This window comes from Bufo bufo, chromosome 4, assembly GCF_905171765.1.
Source record: "Bufo bufo chromosome 4, aBufBuf1.1, whole genome shotgun sequence".
Lineage (NCBI taxonomy): Eukaryota > Metazoa > Chordata > Amphibia > Anura > Bufonidae > Bufo > Bufo bufo.
In genome coordinates this window covers 457245459-457266711 of record NC_053392.1, presented here as the reverse complement: position 1 = coordinate 457266711, position 21253 = coordinate 457245459, and the positions used below count along the sequence as shown (strand labels likewise).

The window sequence follows — 21253 nt, the reverse complement described above, 5'->3', positions numbered from 1 at the left end:
TGGTTTCAAATATTTAAAAGCTATGTTCATCTTCAAAATCAATTTTTGTTTTATTTTTCCAACTATATTTTTCTAGTCAAAACGACAGACACCTTGATGGAACCCAAAGTGTCTATCATCAAGCCTGTGTTGTGGCTTCCGTTATGAATTGAAGCAACAACACAGAAGTAAACATAGATATAAGTGATAAAGCAATCCTAAAAAAACATCTTAATTAGAAATGTCCTATTTCATGTCTACTGCTCCTATACAATCCTATATATTTCCATCAATCCTTTAAAGGGACCTTCCATGTATGCTTAATCCTCTCAGTGAACGTCTGGCAGTTACCTGATCATCTTTTCCTCACTGGTTTAGTTTATACTATACTTTATAATCATTCTCCCGTTGCTGTAATGGAAGGTCTCAGCTCTCTACTCTTTCTATTGTGCCTAGAATAAATTTGTGTTTAGACACAGCAGCCAATCTGAGGAGGCAGTACTGCAGGGGGAGCGAGAGAGCAGCAGCCTGCACCAATCATGAGACAGGAGGTGTGTCACAGACTACCTCAGACTTCCTGTAGGCACTGTAGCAAAGCTGGAGTGACAGATCACAGCACTGACCTAATGAACATGAGCTAAAAAAGCAGTAAAGCACCAAGATCTGAGGAAAATAAATAGCAGGTGTTCCTGTAATTATTGACTTGACTGCCGATCCTGATCCAATCAGGTGGAGCAATTTAGACCCTGCCAAGTCCATGTTACACTGTCCAATTTTTCTGGAGGTGCCTTTAAGACATTTTAAACAGCTGTGTAATTAATAAAGTTTATGTATATTTTGATAATTTTGATCCTCTTTGGGGGTCACTGCTATTTCTATTGGTATATACTGTACACAATTTGTAGGAATATGTAGGTTGATACACAGGGCTTGTTATATACTATTGAGTACCTGATTGGAGTCAGGAAGGAATTTGTCCCCCAAAAATGCGAAAAATTGAATTCAACCTGAGAGGCTTTTTTTCTTCCTCTGGATCAACCAGTAGATGGACGTATGTCATTTTCACCCTTACAAACTATGTTAATATTTTCTAAATTGCTTCACTTTTAATTTTAGATCTAATTTTTATAAATCGCATAAATGGAAGCAAACTTAACATAATTTTATTATCGTTGCTAGTATGTCAGGAACACAAAGATTCCCAGTCTCCTCGCATTACAGACAAAGGCTGTCACAGTGGTTTGATGGAATCCCTAAGCCTTAGAAATAATTTTGTAACCTTTTACAAAATGATATAATTGAACAATTCGCTCATAATCACTTCTGGAATTTCCTTTGATCATACCAAAGTATTTTGTGTAGAAACTTCACGGCAATTTCTTCCTTTTCAGTAGTAAAGGTCAACATAGATGGTTATAGTTGAGTAACTGAGAAGTCATTTTTTTTTCATGAGTGATATGCAGTAATAATTTAATAACTTTGTGGTTCATGTGCACCAATAAGTCCACCAATAAAATAGCTATTCTATAGATCATATATAGTGTTGTGTGAAGTCTGCTTTGCCAAACTTTACAAAGCAATTCGAATTACTTCGTCATGAAGCGCATTTCTTTGTAAGTAGCGGGCACAATGAGGGGGAACGGCAATTGAGCTTCCCCCGTCATTGAACCCCGCAGATCATTGATCGCGGCATCTGAGAATAATAGTGAGGGCTTTCAGGGGTTTATCTGGTAAAAAAAAAAAATCCTTATCCATTTGAGCGCGAAGAAGCTGCAGCGGGCATCTGGACTGGCCATCTTGCTTAGGATCTTCAATCAAGATCAGAAGCCTTTTCGCACTGAAATGGATGAGGTGAGTATGTATTTTTTTTTACCGCCATGTCAGGTGTATTCCCATCATATACTGTAATATTATGGCAGATTGCTAGGATACACCATAATATTAAGATCAGTGTGTCTCTGACCTATAGGACCTCTGCTGAAAAGAGTAGAGGCCCTTCGGCGTTTTCCATGTTTCTTCACCCCCACTGATCAATAAGTGACAGTAAAGTGAAGAAAACCTTTCAATAACACAATTTAACACCTATGACAAAGTTCTACTCTACCTTATCTTTTGACACGCAGCGATCGCAATCACAGGTAAAGCAGTATTGGCGCTGGCACTGCAGCTGACGCATGTGTGATGGCATCTTCACATCAATGTAACTTATGGTGAGCTGGAGAAAACATGATACACATTTGTCAATATTTATTCAAAGAAAAATTATCCAAAAAAAGAATAATTCATAATGTCTATAATCCAGACTGGTAGGCACTATGTATGCTGCCATTATAAGGCTCTAAAGAGAAAAAATGTGTAGGTATGTAGGTGCACATCGCTATGGCGAAATACATATACAAACGGAAAATACAAATGTGATAGCACTCTGCAACCAGCATTCTGCCCTGCCTCTATGCTGGATGAGGCATTGGTGTACATTTCGGCCAAAGCGTAATAAGCCACTCACCACGTCAAGGTCGCCTCTATGGAGTGGTCCCTAACACTAGTTCCTACCTGTTTATGGGCCATGACAGCCACACAAAGTCCAGGGAATGCAGGTGCAGCATGCACGCCAGGCACACTCTGCTTTTAACCCCGTCCGGTGCCGTGACAGCTTTCATCGGATCCAGGGATGCAAGTACCAACATGCATGCTGAGCATGCAGTCATGCACACCTGACCAGTCAATCTGTCCTGGAGGCTGGTTTTAAAGTCAGTATAAAACTGAGTCTGCTTATATAGAACCTATCAGTAGCCATTTGGATCCAGAAGAAGTATATGGTGGGCTCAGCATGCATGTTGGTACTTGCATCCCTGGATCCGATGAAAGCTGTAATGGCACCGGACGGGGTTAAAAGCAGAGTGTGCTTGGCGTGCATGCTGCACCTGCATTCCCTGGACTTTGTGTGGCTGTGACGTGGTGAGTGGCTTATTACGCTTTGGCCAAAATGTACACCAATGCCTCATCCATTATAAGGCTCTGTTTTCTGCTACAGATTACAAAATGCTCATATCCAGGGGTTATGACCACCTTACAATTCAGCAGAAGTAATTGTGCTTGCACACTATAGGAAAAGGCACCAGCCTTTCGGGTGACCGCGACCGTGGCACTGAACCTAGGCACACATCCGCAGAATCTGCTCTCCCAGGCACTTCCTATCTGCGCTGCAGCAGTGGTCAGAACCCCTGGAAACAAGCAGTGTATAATGAGATGATAGATGATACATGAAAAATGACATTTGCTGAAGTGAGACAACCTCTTTAAATCAAAAGGAATGTCACCTTTATGAATGTAGAAGACAGCAGAGAGAGTAACTACAGACTGAGCTATCAGAGTGTCTCTAACAGATTTAAGACTAAACAGGACTCAGCAGCCTGCAACATATGAGAGTACACGCAGGCTGCAGAAGACAAACAGAGCAAAATGTTTAATAAAAAATAAAACATTTTTTAATCTCATTATGAAGCCAATGCAATTAAAAAACAGTGTTTCTTTTTCTTTAGATATGTTGAATCATTGAATAAGGAAAGGTTCTCATACCATAACTAAGCTTTCTTTCACCTGTGGCAACAATTCTCTGCTGTGAATATAAATACGCTGGCCAAGTCAGAGTGGTTATTGATGTCCTGGGGCTCCTGACTCTTTAATTATTGCTCACTATTTTGAAGATTTCCGATTGCTATAAGTTAATTTTTATTTCTTCTTTACATTGAGAAGCTGAAAACCCTCCCGACCTAGTCCTGATAACACAGGAGCAGTTAGTGATAATGTATCAGCTATTAGTTTTGGTTCCATGACAAGAGAGAGTTGTATTTATATCCCCAGGTACGGTCTATGCCAGGGCTGGCCAACCTGCGGCTCTCCAGCTGTTGTAAAACTACAACTCCCACCATGCCCTGCTGTAGGCAGACTGGGCATACAGGGAGTTGTAGTTTTGCAAAAGCTGGAGAGCTGCAGGTTGTCCATCCCTGGTCTACGCTCATTTCAGTCCTGGACAGCAGTCACCATGACTCACCCGGGAATAGCACAGCAACCTATACAGATTTCTCTTGTTTGAAATTATAGCTTGGATACCACAGACGCACAGGTAATTCATATAACCAATTGCATCAGCACAATTATCTTCATCCGCAACTATCTTTTACAGTTTTGCAGAATACGTCTGTGAGTCAGAACGCAGCAGGTCACGAAAAATTTATAGTCCTCTGGTTGTTTCCTCTTCACAAGCTCTAAGCCTGATCTGGAAGTTTTTATTTGAAGTGCATTTCTATCACAAATAGCGGCATTTGTGTTTTCTCAATATTCAGCTGTATAACCTCCCGCTGTTAGCCTGTTAACACGCACATTTGCTTTTCTTTTGATGTCTTCATGCAAGCTGCTAACACTGCAATGTTGTCTCACAATACATTTCTAAACAAAAATTAACATAGAACAAACTATATTTTACATACATAATAATATTAAAGGGTATGGCTGAAATGTATTTAAAGAAACTTTTCCACCGTCATCTTTTTTTATATACATGCATTGGTTGGTTATTACAAACAAAACAGAACTAGGTTCAGTTCACATCTGTGGCGGAACCTCAGTCTACTTCCTCCATAGCAGATTCTGGATAATTATATATTTTTTTAAAGTACAAAATACTGTTATAGTCCCAGAATCCATAGTGTAAAGGGTGTATTAGACTGCGGATAGTCAGCAATGATCGAGCAGTGTATTACTGCTGCTGATTACCTGATGAAAGAGCAAACGCTCGTTCATTGGGCAATCCAGATCTTTAAACTGGCTTAAAAATCATTGTTCGCCAGCGGCAGATTTTGCTGTCTAATCAAGATCTGCTGTCAGCTCACAACTGGTCAGCATTAGCAATTACTCTGCATACTGAGGAGGAGATTGTTGCATGTAAATGCAGCTTTCTCCTTCTCCGACGAGCAAGCGATTGCCGGAAGGAATGCTTCCATCTGGACAATTGCCTGCAAAATCTGCAGGTCTAATACAGCCATAAAACCCAACCACTGGATGTTTGATATGGTGTCTGTAATGTCGACGGCGATCATGTAAACAATGAAAGGAAGGCTGTGCTGGCATGGCGTGCGCCTTCTGTTCAACCAGCTGATCGGTAGGGGTGTCGGGTATCAGACCACCACTGATCTGATACTAATGACCAGTGATGGCCAGTTCGCCGTGTTCGCCCGCGTGCACCTGTGCATTGGGAGGTGCTGACTTACCCCCTTTTCTTTGCTGATCCTCAGAACACTTGTGGGCTGCCATCTTAACTCACAAGTCCGGCGATGCACAGGTAAGTCCTTACCTGTGCCTGTGCACGAGCCGGTCTGAAACAAATGTGGTCACCGGGAGCAGGCAGTTCCGAGAACAGCCGCCGGGGGCCTTCATCGCCGGACTTGTGAGTTAAGATGGCAGCCCGCAAGTGTTCACAGGCGAACACAGCGAACTGGCCATCACTGCTAATGACCTATCCTGAGGATCAGCAAAGAAAAGGGGCACCTCCCAATGCACAGGTGCACGCGGCCATGGCTGAAAACATAGAGAAAAAAAAGACAATGCAACAGCACATCTCTGAAAGACGGGAACCTAACACTAAATACTACCTGTTATGCGCCATAATGGCCGCCATAAAATTCAGGGAGTGTTGGATCCACATGCATGCTGGATCCACTCTGCCTTTTATCATTTTTGGTGCCATAATGGCCTCCATTACAAGGGATGCAGGTACAAACATGCATGCTGAGCCCACTCCATACCTTTTATTTGTGCCAGACGGCTTCCAATGAATGTAGTGAAAGCAGGCCACAGCTTTATACTGAAAGTAATTAAAATCAGCCTATGGAGCAGACAGGCTAATCAGGAGTGCACGACTAGCCGGAGTGCCACATCTTCAGCATTGTAAATCTGCAAAGAAAAGCGGGTTAGTCAGCACCTCCCTATGAGCAGGTGAACGCTGCCATGGCTGAAAACATAGAGAAAAAATACAATATTGGCCATTTTGACACCAAAAATGTTAAAAGGCATAGTGGATCCAGCATGCATGTGGAACCAACACTTCCTGAATTTTATGGCGGCCATTATGGCGCATAACAGGTAGTATTCAGTGTTATGACCCGTCTTACAGAGATCGCCTTGACGTTCGGCAGACGGGCTCAGATGGTTTTGTACAAAATGCATTTGCCAAGCATCTCATTTTATAAATAAGCGTAGCATTAGCACTATAACATTTTTTGTGTCTATGCCATTATTGTACTTTATCTGGTTTGCAGAGTGCTGTTGCATTGTCTTTTTTCTCTATCCTGAGGATCAGTCATAAATATTAAAATCCTGGAAAACCCTTTAAAGAGAAAGATCTACAGAGAGGTGCATGTGCAACATCTGTCTTCTACCACTGCTAGAGAAGAGAAGATTGAGGCACTGTCACGGGGTTCCGAAGGTGCACTCGGTCCCCCATTGCCCGCAGACCTGTTGCTTAGCTTTGGGAATGAGGATCTGTGTTTGACCTCATTCCCAGGGCGGCTTTACTAGCTGGGTGGCTCCCTGCTCCTAGTCTGCCTTGAGCGCCGAGCTGATCACTCGGTGCTCGACTGGTTGGTCTGTCGGTCATGTGATGCTGGCCACGTCACATGACCCTCACTCCCCACTATAAATACAGGCAGTCTGCTGGCTACAGGTTGCCTGTTAATTTCTAGGTTCCTGGCTATCTGTTGGACTACTGAATACTTACCTGATCCTGTTCCCTGACGATCCTCTGCCTGCTCCTCCTGTACTGCGCATCCATCCTGGTATTGTGACCTCGGCTCCCACCTGACTACTCTCTTAGGACTCCTCTTGTACTTCGCTACTCTCCTGGTATTTGACCCCGGCTTCTCCTGACCATTCTTTGCTTAATCCGTTGTACTGCGTAGCTCTCTTGGTTCTGACCCGGTCCGTTCATGTTCCGTATTTTGTCTTGTCTGTCTTCCCTGCACATATCCTAAGTTAGGGACTGCCGCCCAGTTGTCCCCTGTCATCAGGACTCGTGAGGCAAGTAGGCAGGGCCAGGGGTGAGGGTGGAGCGCAGTGGTCACTACCCTTCCCCCTGTGTGTGTGTGGACGTGACCGTTACAGGCACACAGGATCTTCTTATGCAATTTTATACCATTTATTAGTTTGACATCATCATATATAAATCATGATCCAGTTACATCGTGCAATATCATAGCCACTTTTGATAATTGTGCTAGATATGTGGCACGCTGGATCACATACCCCAGCCACTAGAGCCAGATAACCAAGACCGCTGAAGGTGGTCCATTTAGGACCGAAACGTCCGGTCAGCACAATTATCAAAAGTGGCTATGATATTGCACGATGTAACTGGATCATGATTTATATATGATGATGTCAAACTAATAAATGGTATAAAATTGCATAAGAAGATCCTTTGTGCCACAATTTTCTCTTCTCTAATTACGACTACCAAGTCCTTGCTGCCACCATCTAACTAAGTGTGCGGAGCTCCATCACTATAATATTCTACCACTGCTAGACATTTGGAACCACAAATTCTAGATAAAAGAAAATTGCACTGCAGGCAATCTAAAAACATATCTGATCAGACTTACGTAACAAAAGTCATCTTAATTAGTTTTGAGGTCCATTAATTTGATACAGCTAGTCTGCCAAATGTTATGATTGATAAACTTAAGCATTCTTCCAATTCAAGTCCAATTAGGCATCTGATTAATGATGACTGCTAATTGTGTTCAATAATGTGTTACAAAGATGAAGCAAAACCCCTTTATGCAACACTATGGGGGAGATTTGTCAAAGACCAGTGTTTTCTACTGGATTTTTAAATCTTCTGCGCTGCTGGAGGATGCACCTAAATAAGGATGAGGCGAAGGCCACATCATAAATTAGGTGCATCCTCCAGTAGTTCATGACCTAGAATGAAATCTAAGGCAGCTCTGAGCTGCTGTAGATTTTTGAGTTCATCTGCATCTGAAAAGTGGCGCAAATGAAGATAAATGTGGCCGAACCGCTGGTCCTGCCCACTTCTTGCCCTTGCCATGTCCTTTTTTCTGAAAGTTGTGGTTCAAAAATGCCACTTTTGAGAAAATGTATCGCAAGTGAAGTTAAAGTTATGTATCTGCTGCTTATATTTTATTACAAAATAGGTGGAACACTCACTTAACAAATGTTCCTTTAACCCCTTGACGCTAAATGACAAAATATTCTTCACGAAGCACTGCTACTTAGAACTCCATGACAAATATACTTATCATGGTGAAGAAAAGAGGTTCTGCGTCGGCGCGAAATCACTAGTTCAAGCGGTCTTATAGATGAAATCTTCTTTTAATCAGAAACAACGCGTTTCGGGGATCAAAGACTCCCCTTCATCAGGTTTCACAAACATATAACAGGTATTATTGCAAGGTAATATTTATAGGTAAATTCTTTCAAAAAAACCGCCAAAAGGATGCACCTGGGTGACGCCCCTTGTGGGCGGAGCCATCCCCAGGTGTCATCCAATACATGCAGGTCTCTTTAACATACATAGCATTAGATGGAGGTGATTAGCTGTTTATAGTATTGTAGCTGAAAACGCTTCTTTATTTAGTTGTAATTTGCCGCCGATTGTGAGATTGATTAAGACATATAAAATTCCCGGTCATGTGATCGCTCGTACAGGCGTCACATGACTCGGGAGTCCGGAAGTGTTTTGCTGGCTTATCTCGCCGGGCAGAAGTAGCAGTGCTAGGATCACCCTGGCAACGCATGCACAAACAGTCTGAGCCGGCGGCAGGAGTCCACAGCAGGGGGTATCACATGATCGCAGATATGTGGTCATGTGACCTGTCATCCTCCAGCACGGCACTGTGGATCTGTATGTTTTGTCTTCCATAGGCACAGGGTAGGTTTTTAGACCTATTTAGAGCGATCCTTATTATCTATATATATATATGGAGCTCGTATACAGAAAAGGACAAATATATATATAAGGCAACCTATATCATAGGTCATACCATATTTTATATAGTTATAGGGCTAATTTCCAACCTATTTTGAACGCTATGTATATGGTATAGAAAAATACAAAAATACATAGCAAAGGGAAGAGTGTATGTAGCGGCCGATGGATCATAAATTGGCATAAAATTGGCTCATATAAAATTATAATGTTAAAAACACATACGGTAGATATATAGAATAAAAACATAATGCATATACGTATATATATATATATATAGGATATATAAAAATGTATAAATATGGAGATAAAAGAAGGATGAAATTGTATAGGAAAAAATATATATTGTATAAAAAATTGTATAAAAAAGTAAAATAAAAATATAGCAATTTTTTATAGCAATTGTTGTTTGTTCTTTCTTTTTAAAGATTAATTTCAAAGGCCTCATTGAGCCCATACGGATTGAGGCTATTAAGTTTGAATATCCAATACATCTCCCGACGTCTGATGTATTGGACGTCTGTTTGGAGATGTATTGGAATGAGTTCAATGGGTGTTATCATGAACCCTTCAGTATTACCATCATGATGTTCCGCCGCATGTCTGGAAACGCTGTGTTTCATATATCTTTTCCGGATTTTCGAACGATGTGTGTTAAAACGTTTGCGTAGGGTTTGTATTGTACGGCCTACGTATTGTAGGTGGCAGGGGCACTCTAATAGATAGATGATAAAGTTTGAGTTACAGGTCAGGTGATGTTGAATTTGAAATGATTCCCCGGTACTCTTGCTATGAAAGGAAGATCGTTGATTAATGCTATTACAGCAGAGACATCTTGAGTGACCGCATTTGAAACTTCCTTTGGGGGCCTCAGTATCCAAACCATTGTTAGCAGAATGTGTTATTGGTCTCATTTTGCTCGGAGCTAAGATATTTTTCAAAGTTTTGGCTCTTCTGTATGTAAATTTGGGATTTTCCGGAATAATTTGGCTGAGAATTGGATCCCTTTTGAGGATATGCCAGTGTTTCCCCAGTGTCGCCTTAATGGCGTTGTGATTTTGGTTGTAGGTTGTTATGAAATTATAACAATACGAGTTGGTCTCATTTTTATCCTCTCTTCTTTGGGGTGGGGCTAAGCTTTCTAATTGAGTTAGCCTATTCGCTTTTTCTCTGGCACCAACAATGATGTTACTAGGGTACCCCTTTTGGTTAAACCGGGATGTCAGAATGTTACATTGTAAGTCAAAGTCTGAATCCAATGTGCAATTTCTGCGGATCCTTTTAAATTGGCTGAAGGGGACATTTGACTTCCACTTTCTGTAATGTGTACTGCCAAAGTCAAGATAGCTGTTGCTATCTACCTTTTTGAAGAAGGTACGTGTATTAATTTCATTATTCAGGATGAAAATTTCTAGATCCAAGAATTCAGTTTTTGTTTTGTCATATGTGCCTGTAAATTTGATCCCCCAGTTATTGGTATTTAGATGAGATATGAATTCCTCTATTGTAGATTGTTCGCCATCCCAAATGAAGATCAAATCATCGATATATCTTTTAAAGTAGATGATGTTTTTGTGCCAGAACTTGGTTTGGTATATAAAGTGTTCTTCAAACCTACCCATAAACAGATTCGCGAAGCTTGGCGCGAAACGCGTCCCCATCGCGGTGCCCCGTATCTGTTTATAGGTCTGGTCCTGAAAGGAAAATATATTGTGGGTGAGGATAAATTCCATCCCATTGCTTATGAAATTTTTTTGCTCTAGGGGCATATCAATATCATTGTTTAGAAAGGTAGACACGCATTCCAATCCTAGATTGTGGGGTATGTTCGTATATAGGGCTGAGACATCTAAAGTTAGCCAATGGTAGTTTCCTTTCCACTTGATATTTTTTAGGGATGTTATCAATGATGCGGAGTCTTTGAGATGTGATTTCAAATTTTGAACGTGTTTCTGGAGGTGTACATCAATATAGTGGGAGAGGTTTCTGGTCAGAGAGGACACCCCAGAAATTATTGGTCTACCAGGGGGATTTATTAGGGTCTTATGTATTTTAGGCAAATGGTAAAAGGTCGCTAGGGTAGCATCTTTTACCAAAATGTATTCTTTCTCCTTTTTGTCCAAAAATGTTTCCGCTGATTTAATTAGTTTGTCAAATTCCTCTCTATATTGGTTTGAAGGGTCACTGTGTAGTAGTTTATAGTAGTTTGTGTCCGAGAGTATATTTAGGGCTTCTTTTATATAGTCCTCTCTGTTCTGGATCACGATTCCACCCCCTTTGTCCGCACTTTTTATCATGATATTTATGTTGGATTGTAAATTTTTAAGAGCTACTCTCTCGTGTGGTCTAAGATTATGTTCTTCACGTTTTTTGTGTTTTTTATGGCCAGGCGGGGGTGCCCCCTGGTTTATTTGTCTGAAATCATTTGATACTAAAGAGTAGAAGGTATCGAGAAAATTGCCCTTGTGGTGGATGGGGTAAAAGTTAGATGGTGGTCTGAGGCCTGATGGAATAGCTCTCTGGTCGGTACCTTCTACAGTAGGAGTGGTTTCTAATAGTCCCTGTGGTGTTTTTGTTGCTGAGTTTTCCTGCATTTTGAAATGTCTCTTCAGAGTCAATTTTTTGATAAATCGGTTTAGATCTAGGAACAGATCAAACTCATTTATTTTGTTTGTAGGACAAAATGACAGTCCTTTTGATAGCACTGCGATTTCAGCTTTCTTTAAAGTATATGACGATAGGTTGAAGATACCCAAGGATCTTTCAGTATTAGTTGTTTTCTCTGGGTCATGTTTAGTGTTTAAGTTTTTCTTTTTACTTTTGTTTTTGCCTGCTCTGCATCCTCTTCTGGGTTTTTTCTTTTGTGGGTTTCCGGCCTAGTGGGTGAAAAAAATGTGTAATGTTTACTGTTTTTGGACTTTTCAATATGGGGTATGCTGCTGTGGGGTGTATGAGAGGTGGTAATGCTAAAAAAGAAGGACCTGCTATGGAAAGGTCTTCTATGGATAGAGGATCAAATTGTGTGATATTTTGGGGTGGTTCTGTGTAGGTTGTGGAAATAGGATGCACCTGATCTATTTGGTTTGAGGTCGGAGTGGTACAATTTGAATTCGCAGTGCATGCTGGAGGTGTACAGGTATGCACCGTAAGAAGCGAGTCAGCTTCCACGTCTGATGGGGTGGACGGAGTGGAGAATCTAGACTGGGGTGGTGTGGTGGATTGTGAGTGGGTAGAGAAACGGGTGGGGGGGAGATTTAGGGGTCCACACTCTGCCAAGACTTTTTTGGGAAATATGATCGATGGGGACGCAATAGATATTGTATTGTTACAGAAGGAAACTGAGTTTAATTTGCTGGGCGTAAGTAGGGGGGTGTGGAACTCTAGTTTGGAGGAATCTGATTGTGAAATAGGAGTCCCTCTAGTACGATTTACACTATCAATGGGTCTACTGCAAAGGAGATGGTTGGTAGGGAGTATGTCCTTGGTGTATGGTACAGTGTTCTTCCCATGAGATGGGGTAATGGGATTCTGCGGTTCTCTAGACGGATATCTGGGTGCAGACCTAAATTGAGGATTTTTGTTTTGGTGCGGCTTGTTTCTATATTTATGATTATTTCTATAAACATGATTCTTGCGAGGTATGAAATTTTGTTGTTTATGTTGAGTGATGGGTGCAGTGGGGCCCCCCTCATCCGCGATAGCGACAGAGGCCTCAATGTTAAATATGGCTGATGTATTGTCATGCAGTGTTTTCTGGAGAGGGTATTTTTTCCAAAATTTTATATTGTTAGAGGCAAAGTCGCACCGGTCCCTTGCTAGTTTGCCACTCTTTTTGTTTAGGATTTCTTTTTCAAAAGTGAGGATTCTTGTGGTAATTAAACGGTCAAACTTTGGAAAATTGATGTTTGATCTATGCTTGGACAATTCTAGATAGCAGGTGGAAATCTTGGTCCCTAGGTCCAAATAGAGAGACCTCCTCTTCTCAATGAGTCTGGTCATGAGACCCCTCGCACAGTCAAGTAGATACATATCCCATTCTACGTCAAAAGTCACATCGTCTTTGAAACAATTGTCAAACCGTAGTCTGAGGCCACGGGGGACAATTTTTTCTTGTATATAGATTTCAAGAAATGTAGCGTCCAGATGGTGTTGTATTTCATCAGTAGTAAGTTTTTCAAGTTTGTAAAAAAGATTAAGTAATGATTTCTCATCGATAGTACTTGCGTATTCTGCCTCACATGTCCTTTCACTGGAGTCCACTGGATTCCTAGTATATTGGGATATTAGGCGTTCACGTTGTTCAATTCTGTTCTGGATGTAATCCATATTTTCCTATTTGTTGATTGTAGTCTCCTTGAGATCTGTTTCGTAAATCCTATGTGCTGCTCTCACAGTCTGGAGTATCCAGAAAACGGAAATGTAGGTCACGGACAGATCTAATTTCCCCTCGGGAACAGGGAAACAGAAAGGGAGAGAGAGAGCGCACAATAGTGTAATATGTTCAACCGGGTAAGGATATCAAGGTGAGAAATATTCAAACTCACCTTATGGGGTTGTGCTCCGGCAGGCACAACTCTACTGAAAACTTTGATAGAAATGAGACCTTTAGACCAGGACTGCAGCCGCAGTTTTTGTGGTCTCTTGGATGGGATGTCCGGTCCCCCAAGAGAAATTAGTGGTGAAGAAAAGAGGTTCTGCGTCGGCGCGAAATCACTAGTTCAAGCGGTCTTATAGATGAAATCTTCTTTTAATCAGAAACAACGCGTTTCGGGGATCAAAGACTCCCCTTCATCAGGTTTCACAAACATATAACAGGTATTATTGCAAGGTAATATTTATAGGTAAATTCTTTCAAAAAAACCGCCAAAAGGATGCACCTGGGTGACGCCCCTTGTGGGCGGAGCCATCCCCAGGTGTCATCCAATACATGCAGGTCTCTTTAACATACATAGCATTAGATGGAGGTGATTAGCTGTTTATAGTATTGTAGCTGAAAACGCTTCTTTATTTAGTTGTAATTTGCCGCCGATTGTGAGATTGATTAAGACATATATAATTCCCGGTCATGTGATCGCTCGTACAGGCGTCACATGACTCGGGAGTCCGGAAGTGTTTTGCTGGCTTATCTCGCCGGGCGGAAGTAGCAGTGCTAGGATCACCCTGGCAACGCATGCACAAACAGTCTGAGCCGGCGGCAGGAGTCCACAGCATGGGGTATCACATGATCGCAGATATGTGGTCATGTGACCTGTCATCCTCCAGCACGGCACTGTGGATCTGTATGTTTTGTCTTCCATAGGCACAGGGTAGGTTTTTAGACCTATTTAGAGCGATCCTTATTATCTATATATATATATGGAGCTCGTATACAGAAAAGGACAAATATATATATAAGGCAACCTATATCATAGGTCATACCATATTTGATATAGTTATAGGGCTAATTTCCAACCTATTTTGAACGCTATGTATATAGTATAGAAAAATACAAAAATACATAGCAAAGGGAAGAGTGTATGTAGCGGCCGATGGATCATAAATTGGCATAAAATTGGCTCATATAAAATTATAATGTTAAAAACACATACGGTAGATATATAGAATAAAAACATAATGCATATACGTATATATATATATATATAGGATATATAAAAATGTATAAATATGGAGATAAAAGAAGGATGAAATTGTATAGGAAAAAATATATATTGTATAAAAAATTGTATAAAAAAGTAAAATAAAAATATAGCAATTTTTTATAGCAATTGTTGTTTGTTCTTTCTTTTTAAAGATTAATTTCAAAGGCCTCATTGAGCCCATACGGATTGAGGCTATTAAGTTTGAATATCCAATACATCTCCCGACGTCTGATGTATTGGACGTCTGTTTGGAGATGTATTGGAATGAGTTCAATGGGTGTTATCATGAACCCTTCAGTATTACCATCATGATGTTCCGCCGCATGTCTGGAAACGCTGTGTTTCATATATCTTTTCCGGATTTTCGAACGATGTGTGTTAAAACGTTTGCGTAGGGTTTGTATTGTACGGCCTACGTATTGTAGGTGGCAGGGGCACTCTAATAGATAGATGATAAAGTTTGAGTTACAGGTCAGGTGATGTTGAATTTGAAATGATTCCCCGGTACTCTTGCTATGAAAGGAAGATCGTTGATTAATGCTATTACAGCAGAGACATCTTGAGTGACCGCATTTGAAACTTCCTTTGGGGGCCTCAGTATCCAAACCATTGTTAGCAGAATGTGTTATTGGTCTCATTTTGCTCGGAGCTAAGATATTTTTCAAAGTTTTGGCTCTTCTGTATGTAAATTTGGGATTTTCCGGAATAATTTGGCTGAGAATTGGATCCCTTTTGAGGATATGCCAGTGTTTCCCCAGTGTCACCTTAATGGCGTTGTGATTTTGGTTGTAGGTTGTTATGAAATTATAACAATACGAGTTGGTCTCATTTTTATCCTCTCTTCTTTGGGGTGGGGCTAAGCTTTCTAATTGAGTTAGCCTATTCGCTTTTTCTCTGGCACCAACAATGATGTTACTAGGGTACCCCTTTTGGTTAAACCGGGATGTCAGAATGTTACATTGTAAGTCAAAGTCTGAATCCAATGTGCAATTTCTGCGGATCCTTTTAAATTGGCTGAAGGGGACATTTGACTTCCACTTTCTGTAATGTGTACTGCCAAAGTCAAGATAGCTGTTGCTATCTACCTTTTTGAAGAAGGTACGTGTATTAATTTCATTATTCAGGATGAAAATTTCTAGATCCAAGAATTCAGTTTTTGTTTTGTCATATTTGCCTGTAAATTTGATCCCCCAGTTATTGGTATTTAGATGAGATATGAATTCCTCTATTGTAGATTGTTCGCCATCCCAAATGAAGATCAAATCATCGATATATCTTTTAAAGTAGATGATGTTTTTGTGCCAGAACTTGGTTTGGTATATAAAGTGTTCTTCAAACCTACCCATAAACAGATTCGCGAAGCTTGGCGCGAAACGCGTCCCCATCGCGGTGCCCCGTATCTGTTTATAGGTCTGGTCCTGAAAGGAAAATATATTGTGGGTGAGGATAAATTCCATCCCATTGCTTATGAAATTTTTTTGCTCTAGGGGCATATCGATATCATTGTTTAGAAAGGTAGACACGCATTCCAATCCTAGATTGTGGGGTATGTTCGTATATAGGGCTGAGACATCTAAAGTTAGCCAATGGTAGTTTCCTTTCCACTTGATATTTTTTAGGGATGTTATCAATGATGCGGAGTCTTTGAGATGTGATTTCAAATTTTGAACGTGTTTCTGGAGGTGTACATCAATATAGTGGGAGAGGTTTCTGGTCAGAGAGGACACCCCAGAAATTATTGGTCTACCAGGGGGATTTATTAGGGTCTTATGTATTTTAGGCAAATGGTAAAAGGTCGCTAGGGTAGCATCTTTTACCAAAATGTATTCTTTCTCCTTTTTGTCCAAAAATGTTTCCGCTGATTTAATTAGTTTGTCAAATTCCTCTCTATATTGGTTTGAAGGGTCACTGTGTAGTAGTTTATAGTAGTTTGTGTCCGAGAGTATATTTAGGGCTTCTTTTATATAGTCCTCTCTGTTCTGGATCACGATTCCACCCCCTTTGTCCGCACTTTTTATCATGATATTTATGTTGGATTGTAAATTTTTAAGAGCTACTCTCTCGTGTGGTCTAAGATTATGTTCTTCACGTTTTTTGTGTTTTTTATGGCCAGGCGGGGGTGCCCCCTGGTTTATTTGTCTGAAATCATTTGATACTAAAGAGTAGAAGGTATCGAGAAAATTGCCCTTGTGGTGGATGGGGTAAAAGTTAGATGGTGGTCTGAGGCCTGATGGAATAGCTCTCTGGTCGGTACCTTCTACAGTAGGAGTGGTTTCTAATAGTCCCTGTGGTGTTTTTGTTGCTGAGTTTTCCTGCATTTTGAAATGTCTCTTCAGAGTCAATTTTTTGATAAATCGGTTTAGATCTAGGAACAGATCAAACTCATTTATTTTGTTTGTAGGACAAAATGACAGTCCTTTTGATAGCACTGCGATTTCAGCTTTCTTTAAAGTATATGACGATAGGTTGAAGATACCCAAGGATCTTTCAGTATTAGTTGTTTTCTCTGGGTCATGTTTAGTGTTTAAGTTTTTCTTTTTATATGAGACCAACTCGTATTGTTATAATGAGACCAACTCGTATTGTTATAATTTCATAACAACCTACAACCAAAATCACAACGCCATTAAGGCGACACTGGGGAAACACTGGCATATCCTCAAAAGGGATCCAATTCTCAGCCAAATTATTCCGGAAAATCCCAAATTTACATACAGAAGAGCCAAAACTTTGAAAAATATCTTAGCTCCGAGCAAAATGAGACCAATAACACATTCTGCTAACAATGGTTTGGATACTGAGGCCCCCAAAGGAAGTTTCAAATGCGGTCACTCAAGATGTCTCTGCTGTAATAGCATTAATCAACGATCTTCCTTTCATAGCAAGAGTACCGGGGAATCATTTCAAATTCAACATCACCTGACCTGTAACTCAAACTTTATCATCTATCTATTAGAGTGCCCCTGCCACCTACAATACGTAGGCCGTACAATACAAACCCTACGCAAACGTTTTAACACACATCGTTCGAAAATCCGGAAAAGATATATGAAACACAGCGTTTCCAGACATGCGGCGGAACATCATGATGGTAATACTGAAGGGTTCATGATAACACCCATTGAACTCATTCCAATACATCTCCAAACAGACGTCCAATACATCAGACGTCGGGAGATGTATTGGATATTCAAACTTAATAGCCTCAATCCGTATGGGCTCAATGAGGCCTTTGAAATTAATCTTTAAAAAGAAAGAACAAACAACAATTGCTATAAAAAATTGCTATATTTTTATTTTACTTTTTTATACAATTTTTTATACAATATATATTTTTTTCTATACAATTTCATCCTTCTTTTATCTCCATATTTATACATTTTTATATATCCTATATATATATATATATATATATACGTATATGCATTATGTTTTTATTCTATATATCTACCGTATGTGTTTTTAACATTATAATTTTATATGAGCCAATTTTATGCCAATTTATGATCCATCGGCCGCTACATACACTCTTCCCTTTGCTATGTATTTTTGTATTTTTCTATACCATATACATAGCGTTCAAAATAGGTTGGAAATTAGCCCTATAACTATATAAAATATGGTATGACCTATGATATAGGTTGCCTTATATATATATTTGTCCTTTTCTGTATACGAGCTCCATATATATATATAGATAATAAGGATCGCTCTAAATAGGTCTAAAAACCTACCCTGTGCCTATGGAAGACAAAACATACAGATCCACAGTGCCGTGCTGGAGGATGACAGGTCACATGACCACATATCTGCGATCATGTGATACCCCCTGCTGTGGACTCCTGCCGCCGGCTCAGACTGTTTGTGCATGCGTTGCCAGGGTGATCCTAGCACTGCTACTTCCGCCCGGCGAGATAAGCCAGCAAAACACTTCCGGACTCCCGAGTCATGTGACGCCTGTACGAGCGATCACATGACCGGGAATTATATATGTCTTAATCAATCTCACAATCGGCGGCAAATTACAACTAAATAAAGAAGCGTTTTCAGCTACAATACTATAAACAGCTAATCACCTCCATCTAATGCTATGTATGTTAAAGAGACCTGCATGTATTGGATGACACCTGGGGATGGCTCCGCCCACAAGGGGCGTCACCCAGGTGCATCCTTTTGGCGGTTTTTTTGAAAGAATTTACCTATAAATATTACCTTGCAATAATACCTGTTATATGTTTGTGAAACCTGATGAAGGGGAGTCTTTGATCCCCGAAACGCGTTGTTTCTGATTAAAAGAAGATTTCATCTATAAGACCGCTTGAACTAGTGATTTCGCGCCGACGCAGAACCTCTTTTCTTCACCACTAATTTCTCTTGGGGGACCGGACATCCCATCCAAGAGACCACAAAAACTGCGGCTGCAGTCCTGGTCTAAAGGTCTCATTTCTATCAAAGTTTTCAGTAGAGTTGTGCCTGCCGGAGCACAACCCCATAAGGTGAGTTTGAATATTTCTCACCTTGATATCCTTACCCGGTTGAACATATTACACTATTGTGCGCTCTCTCTCTCCCTTTCTGTTTCCCTGTTCCCGAGGGGAAATTAGATCTGTCCGTGACCTACATTTCCGTTTTCTGGATACTCCAGACTGTGAGAGCAGCACATAGGATTTACGAAACAGATCTCAAGGAGACTACAATCAACAAATAGGAAAATATGGATTACATCCAGAACAGAATTGAACAACGTGAACGCCTAATATCCCAATATACTAGGAATCCAGTGGACTCCAGTGAAAGGACATGTGAGGCAGAATACGCAAGTACTATCGATGAGAAATCATTACTTAATCTTTTTTACAAACTTGAAAAACTTACTACTGATGAAATACAACACCATCTGGACGCTACATTTCTTGAAATCTATATACAAGAAAAAATTGTCCCCCGTGGCCTCAGACTACGGTTTGACAATTGTTTCAAAGACGATGTGACTTTTGACGTAGAATGGGATATGTATCTACTTGACTGTGCGAGGGGTCTCATGACCAGACTCATTGAGAAGAGGAGGTCTCTCTATTTGGACCTAGGGACCAAGATTTCCACCTGCTATCTAGAATTGTCCAAGCATAGATCAGACATCAATTTTCCAAAGTTTGACCGTTTAATTACCACAAGAATCCTCACTTTTGAAAAAGAAATCCTAAACAAAAAGAGTGGCAAACTAGCAAGGGACCGGTGCGACTTTGCCTCTAACAATATAAAATTTTGGAAAAAATACCCTCTCCAGAAAACACTGCATGACAATACATCAGCCATATTTAACATTGAGGCCTCTGTCGCTATCGCGGATGAGGGGGGCCCCACTGCACCCATCACTCAACATAAACAACAAAATTTCATACCTCGCAAGAATCATGTTTATAGAAATAATCATAAATATAGAAACAAGCTGCACCAAAACAAAAATCCTCAATTTAGGTCTGCACCCAGATATCCGTCTAGAGAACCGCAGAATCCCATTACCCCATCTCATGGGAAGAACACTGTACCATACACCAAGGACATACTCCCTACCAACCATCTCCTTTGCAGTAGACCCATTGATAGTGTAAATCGTACTAGAGGGACTCCTATTTCACAATCAGATTCCTCCAAACTAGAGTTCCACACCCCCCTACTTACGCCCAGCAAATTAAACTCAGTTTCCTTCTGTAACAATACAATATCTATTGCGTCCCCATCGATCATATTTCCCAAAAAAGTCTTGGCAGAGTGTGGACCCCTAAATCTCCCCCCCACCCGTTTCTCTACCCACTCACAATCCACCACACCACCCCAGTCTAGATTCTCCACTCCGTCCACCCCATCAGACGTGGAAGCTGACTCGCTTCTTACGGTGCATACCTGTACACCTCCAGCATGCACTGCGAATTCAAATTGTACCACTCCGACCTCAAACCAAATAGATCAGGTGCATCCTATTTCCACAACCTACACAGAACCACCCCAAAATATCACACAATTTGATCCTCTATCCATAGAAGACCTTTCCATAGCAGGTCCTTCTTTTTTAGCATTACCACCTCTCATACACCCCACAGCAGCATACCCCATATTGAAAAGTCCAAAAACAGTAAACATTACACATTTTTTTCACCCACTAGGCAGGAAACCCACAAAAAGAAAAAACCCAGAAGAGGATGCAGAGCAGGCAAAAACAAAAGTAAAAAGAAAAACTTAAACACTAAACATGACCCAGAGAAAACAACTAATACTGAAAGATCCTTGGGTATCTTCAACCTATCGTCATATACTTTAAAGAAAGCTGAAATCGCAGTGCTATCAAAAGGACTGTCATTTTGTCCTACAAACAAAATAAATGAGTTTGATCTGTTCCTAGATCTAAACCGATTTATCAAAAAATTGACTCTGAAGAGACATTTCAAAATGCAGGAAAACTCAGCAACAAAAACACCACAGGGACTATTAGAAACCACTCCTACTGTAGAAGGTACCGACCAGAGAGCTATTCCATCAGGCCTCAGACCACCATCTAACTTTTACCCCATCCACCACAAGGGCAATTTTCTCGATACCTTCTACTCTTTAGTATCAAATGATTTCAGACAAA

The 21253-nt window shown here is 40.6% G+C and overlaps 1 protein-coding gene across 1 annotated transcript in view; it reads right to left on the bottom strand.

Annotated features, from left to right (window-relative positions):
* The window catches only part of SMYD3 (SET and MYND domain containing 3), an 876371-nt gene that overhangs the window by 302275 nt on the left and 552843 nt on the right, over positions 1-21253 (bottom strand). Inside the window, exon 8 of the mRNA XM_040429445.1 lies at positions 2084-2194. Within this exon, the coding sequence (XP_040285379.1) occupies positions 2084-2194 (111 nt within the window). The remainder of the gene's footprint in view (positions 1-2083; positions 2195-21253) is intronic.